The sequence below is a fragment of the Trichechus manatus genome, unplaced genomic scaffold, assembly GCF_000243295.1.
Source record: "Trichechus manatus latirostris isolate Lorelei unplaced genomic scaffold, TriManLat1.0 scaffold00082, whole genome shotgun sequence".
In the NCBI taxonomy this organism is placed as follows: domain Eukaryota; kingdom Metazoa; phylum Chordata; class Mammalia; order Sirenia; family Trichechidae; genus Trichechus; species Trichechus manatus.
In genome coordinates this window covers 9,576,582-9,582,581 of record NW_004444018.1, presented here as the reverse complement: position 1 = coordinate 9,582,581, position 6,000 = coordinate 9,576,582, and the positions used below count along the sequence as shown (strand labels likewise).

General features: G+C 50.1%; 1 protein-coding gene across 2 annotated transcripts in view; it reads right to left on the bottom strand.

The window, feature by feature from the left end:
- Positions 1 to 544: 544 nt before the first annotated feature.
- The window catches only part of AOPEP (aminopeptidase O (putative)), a 473,908-nt gene continuing 468,452 nt past the window's right edge, over positions 545 to 6,000 (bottom strand). For both annotated transcript variants that reach the window (XM_023735817.1, XM_004381324.3), the window contains 2 exons: positions 4,361 to 4,505; positions 545 to 702 (listed from right to left, as the gene is read on the bottom strand). In XM_023735817.1, the coding sequence (XP_023591585.1) occupies positions 4,365 to 4,505 (141 nt within the window). In that variant the 3' untranslated portion in view covers positions 545 to 702; positions 4,361 to 4,364. The remainder of the gene's footprint in view (positions 703 to 4,360; positions 4,506 to 6,000) is intronic.

Here is a 6,000-nt window from a genome sequence, read left to right as displayed (position 1 = left end):
ACTAGCTAATTCCCTTTTACTTTAAGGCTTCAAAAAGTATCAACAGTACCTTGAGAACCATAAAGAAACTAGTGAGTTGGAGAAGGAACAGCATCAGAATGTGGAGAACATACACTTTTCTTACAGATTATTTTTCTTATTTTTAAAGAGTATCAAATTTAGACACAGACAGGAATACGAAAAAAATAAACAAATCAAGTATTTTATTTTTAACACACATTAGAGTCTTACCCTGCACTTTTACAAAAAGGTACTAATACCTTAGGAAAATTAAACATTGGACATATCAATCAAACTAATTCTGCAGCATCTGTCTGGAATGACCTACAAGAGGACACCAACGGGGATCACTGGTGCCAGGACACAGAAATGGTGTGACTTTCTGCAAAACAGAAATATGCATGTGGAGCCACAGGCTGAGGGGATCGATGGAAAACATTCAGCAGTGTTTCTGTGAGAGAACTGCCTAGAATCATAGGAGAGGTCCAGTTCCGGCTCAAAATCTTGAGATGGCAAGTCCAGGGCAGGAGACAAAGCACCAGCACAGCCCCAGGGAAAGAGGGGGACCAAGACACCAGCGTGGCTGTTGGCTGATGGCTTTAGCAGCCACACAATCCCTTCTTTGATGTCCAGGGTCAGTGAAGCCTGCTCCCACCAGGGCTGGGAGTGGATGTATGAAAAAGGATCTCTCTGTGATCTTTCCTGCAAAGGGAACAGCAATAAAATTTACTACCCAGTCACGACGGAGGAATTCTCGTAAAAGGGGTCTTAGTAAATAAGTACCTTTGTGCGCCTTTCCCCCAGCTTTGGAGAAAGGGTCTGCATGGAGGGCAAGGCCAGGCCGGCCATGTCCCGCAGCCAGAGGGCAGGTTTACAGTTGTACCATTTCATGCTCACTTTACTCACACAGAATAATAAAACCAAATGGGTTGTAATTAAAGCTTCACTGAGGAGGCAGGCAGATGGGAGGAAGAGATCCCACTTTGGATCTGCATTTCCTCCAACTGCTTTCAGAAAGCCTAAAACCCAGTGGGTGAAGAGGTGGGCAATGCCCACTACACCTGCCAGGGCCACACCACGCTGGGCACTAACGAGTCCTGCCTCTGAGCGCCAGGTAGTCCTTCCACGCCAACTTAACTTTGGGATGTGACCCACACCCACACACGGACACATACAAACGGCACCAGGGGAGCCGGCCGGCGGGTCCTGGCGATGGCTGCTTCAGGTCAGTCTCTGCCTGGTGGGGCTGGGCTCCAGGAGCCTCCGGCACTTACAGACGGGAAGTCTCTTTGCTCTAGGGCTCGACTCCTGTTCCTGCTGAACTGAGCCAGTGTGTGAAATGAGAACTGATATCAGCTCAGTAGGCACCGGAGGACGGGTCCAATCGACAGCCCGCAGAAGCAGTGCCTCGCTGAGCTCCGTCTTGTCACTAGTGGCTGCAGAAGACAGAGACCTAGACTACAGATACAAAAGAGAGTTCACCACCCATGAGAGCGCAACCAGGCACCTCCTGACAGCACGCGGCCCAGCCACACCCATCGCACCACCGACACAGTTTCAATAGACTTTCCTGATGGATCTGGCCTTAGTTTTTTATAAGAATCACTCTTGCAGCTTTCAATACATTTGACCTTTTAGACAGATTACTAGTTACTGGATTTTATTTCTGTAGACACATTTAAGGGCCTTGGGTATATTCCTTGCATTCTTGACAGGAGACAGTGCGTCCTTCAGCCGAGTAGCTCTCTCATCCTCCAGAAACGTGCTCTCCAGACATGACCACTCAGAAGTGGCCATCCCAGTCAGCAATGCTCTGCCCAGCGGCTCCAACTTAACTGCCCCCATCTCACCTTCTCTTCAGGTGCAGAACTTAGCCACTGTGAACAAAGCGGAAACCAATCACTGTTCACCAATCAGCTAAGCTCTGCACCTTGTCAGAGAGGTCATCGGTCTGGGCAAAACTAAGGGGCGGGAGCCCATCTTCTGTGGTCGCTGGCGTCCTGTTTCCAAAGGAGAGCTACGAGATGCGTCCGTTCTCCCAACTGCAGAGAGAGAGGAACTATGGTTTCTGGAGGAGCAGCCAAGGTCGTGGTTGCGTGGTAATCCCTGGCAATGTGATTTTAATCTTAAGTCACAAATCAGCATGCCAGGAACCCAAGCAGCCAGAGCAGTCGAGAGAGCACCGCCGCCACGCCCACCGCTCAGTCCGCACGCCCCGCACTCACTGCGCCGCTGGGGACACAGCCACCTCCAGGCAGGGGCACAGCGAGGGTAACGAGCGCCCAGGGGCAATCTCTAAGTTCCCCCCCATCAATTTCAAGATGAACAGATGTTGACAGCAGCGATGTGTAAGCAGAAATGCCTTCCCCCTCCCTCTTGTCCAGCTGCCTCAGTTGGGTACCTTTCGTATTTGTGGCGCCTTGGAATGTCATTCCAGGGCTCATCCCCTTGGACTTGTGCTCAGGGCAAGTGCCCCCTCTGCATACCACCCACACCCCACCCGTGCCTCCAGGCCTGTCAGGACACAACACAGGCTCTGCTTTTGTTTGTTTGTTCACTGAGTTGGGGTCCTGGAGGTATACCTTTTTAAATCTAAAAGGACTCAGTGACACTATGAAAATGTCAGTGCAGCTGTGGAACCAGCCGTGGGACAGAATGAGTGAAGAAGGTGACTACGCACCCTCCCAAGTGGTTGGGGATGGCCCTGGGCGCTCTCAGGCTGGGAAGGTTCCTGACCCCTGGAAGGCGCAGCCCTCACCACTGCTCCTCAAGGAGAAAGCAGGAGGCCCTGCGTTCATCTAGAACCAGTGGCAGGGAAAGGAATGGGACTTCAGAGGGAGGCGGGGGTAAAAAGCAGACCATCTCCAGGAATACTCCTTCCTTTGCCTGCCTGGGGCCAAAAAGCAAAATGCAGAACCCTGAGATGGTGTGACCTCTGAAGGTCTCTAAATCCGAGGCAGAAGAAACAAAGGACTAATTTGCCTTGCTGTAGTTTCACACACTTCCAGAAACACAAACTCTGTGAAATTAAAAATCTAAAGAGAAACGGATTTATGCTGACTACCGCACAAGGTTGGCAACAAGGTAACTGTGCCGTTCCTGTGTTTTAAACTGGCCTGTCCTGACTACTGCCCCAAGGTGCAGCGTCCGGGACGTGTCTGCAGACAGCCACTTCACCACAAGATGTGCAGTCCCCGCAATCACGCTCACTACTTCCTCTTCCTCGTAAACCAGGCTCTGACTCTTCTGGAAGAACAGGATCACACTTTACAGAATTTCAGGTGTTTTTTTTTTCTCTTCAGTATTAGAGTTCTTTCAGATCAATTAGATACTTACACATATTAGACAAAAATGGTTTTTATAAGGGCAAAACATTATACACAAACTAAATGTCAAACAAAGGGTTAATAGTATCAACAAAAAATATTAAATGTCCATTAAAATTACATTTGTAGAGAAGCTATACAGCAATGTGAAAAATGCTTGAGATCTGAAGCTAAGTTTTTTTTAAAAGAAGAGACAAAATTAGACATACCCTATTATGTATCATGTAAAACCTTGAAGACACAGAAGTGAGAGAGTACCAGAGAAAAAAAACAGATTTGTAATCCCACAGCTCTACTTACAAAACTTTATGTGCCATTGTCAAATTACTCTTACAACACAGAAACCTGCATTTAAAAACTAACTGTGAAGAAGTAAATCTAATAGGTTGATTCCGAGCACAATTAGCAGAGGAAGCAATTTAAATAATGTAGGCTCCCACTCCAGACCCTTTACCTCCAAGACAGTGAGGTAAAGGGTAGGAAGACTAGCTTTCAGGACACGTGGTGTCACTAAGCGGACGTGTGACGCAGGCTGGCTGGGGGGCTCACAAAGCCCATCAGTCAGGCCAGGCTGAAGTACAACCCGAGTAACCTCCCAGCTTCATGAGGCCTAGAGGAGAAAAGGAGGCGCAGGACTCAGGGGAACCCAGCAGCGCCTCCCTCGGGGAGACGGGACTCTGACAACCTCACGGTGACACCCCACCACGCCTCCCACTACAGCTTCTAGGTCTACTCAAGGTGTTCGCCGTTATTTCTGGTTCCACGTGTAACAAAGTCTGCAGTGGCCTCAGCAGGGCCTACAAGAGCCATCCTGCACTGACGTGGCAGCTGCAGCTTCCCTGTGGACACTATGGCCAGAGTGAGGCTCCAGGGACTCAGGCCTCATGCTGCACAAAGGCACCTGCCCACCTGTTCTCCAAGGCCGCCGTGCGGGTGCGGAGACCGACGCTGCAGTGGTCTCGGCTCACCGCCTGGTCCCTAAGAGAAGTATCTGGTTAAGACCAAACAAAGGAAGAGGAAAGGGAGAGAATCACCTCTTTAAAAGAGCATCTCGGCCACCACCTGGGCAGAGGCTCTGTCCATCTGCTCCTTGGTCAGCTCGAAGCACTTGCGGGCCAGCTGTTGCTGCCAGGCGTCCTCGCTCACCATCAGCTCCCCATAGAGGTAGATGCCCATGGCCTGCAAGGGTGCAAAGCCCAGAGGACACAAGTAAAATAAATGATGTGTGCGTGCACGCACAGCCATGCAGGCACACACGTGCACACACACACATGCTTGTTTCACATAAACTTTCTGGTCTGGAAATTACAAAGACCCTGGAGAAGGGACAGCCCTGCATTTTCAATGCCCTTCCTTCCTTGCTCTTACCCACACCCTGAGGAATTCTCAGCTATCATTACATTACCAGATTCTAAGGATTTGAGGGTCAGAGTGAGGAGGGAGCATGTCTAAAGTGGTGACCACTAAGAATGCTCTGGAGAGACAGGCCCCACAACGACCAGCATGGGAAGCATCATGGCTGAAAGCGGCACACAAAGACGCATGTACACGTTACAGAGACACGATTCCTCCACGAAAGCGTGTCCCTGGGCAGAGCTGGCAGCGTTAATTCAGGGAGTCCATGACCTACTAGGGAGTGAGGTCTACCTCACGCCGCAGCCACAGGTGAAGAAGAATCATCATGCTGCTCCAGGCAAAGCGCCCATCCCTCAGCACAGCCTCAGTGCTTCCCCTCCGGCTTCCCTGACCACCGCAGTACACACTGGCTTTTCTGTTACAAAAACAATGCTGCGGAGACGCACACCTGCATTTTCCCACATTTTAACACAGCCAATTACGTTCTGGGAGAGCGATAAGCTCCTCTGGTTCTGCCTTCTCTCACGTTCCAAGCTTAGCTCTGCCGCAGATATGTTCTGCTGGAGCAAATTAAAGGAAAGATCTCAAAGAGTACAAGCTAAAAATTAGGTAGTTAGGGGCTCAAAATTCTTCCCTGAAAAAGCTGAGAAATGCAAAGACCATGGCGCAAAATATACTGCAGTTAATTCTGGTTTTCAGAATACACGTTAAGGGCACAGCTGTTCCCATACTTTGTCCTGAAACTCCTCCTTGTCCTAAAACTCCTCCTTGTTCCTGCGCCTCTGTTTTTTCAAACACCTCTTGCTCCATTGTGCAAATGTGACATTTCTTCTGGTACAAAGTCATGTACTTTTCTTTGTGGGAATAATGCGCCCTCACTTGCTAGCTGCCCCCAGTCCTCAGAACCCCATCAAAAGTCCTTTTGTCTGCCCTGCCCTCACTCCTAGCCTTCTCCCCACCCCACTGAGAAGCAGCTGCTTCCTTCAGCCCACAGAGCTCGACACTAGTCCCGGTACAGGAAGGAGGTGAAGGCTGACTTCCAGAAGCAGAGGGAACCCACTCTCACACTCCACCACAGACATGCACATAGGTGTGTGGAGGTGGGGGCAGCGATCTGGAACACGTGAGGGAGTGATGTACACTACAGCCACGTATCAGGTACCAAATGGACACCCCCAGGTCCGTGAACACCCCCAAGTCCATGAATGTCCCAAGGCTGTGAATGACCCTAATTCCATGAACACCCCAGGTCTGTGAATGCCCCAATTCTGTGACTGCTAAGTCCGTGAACACCCCAAGTCCATGAGCATCCTAACTA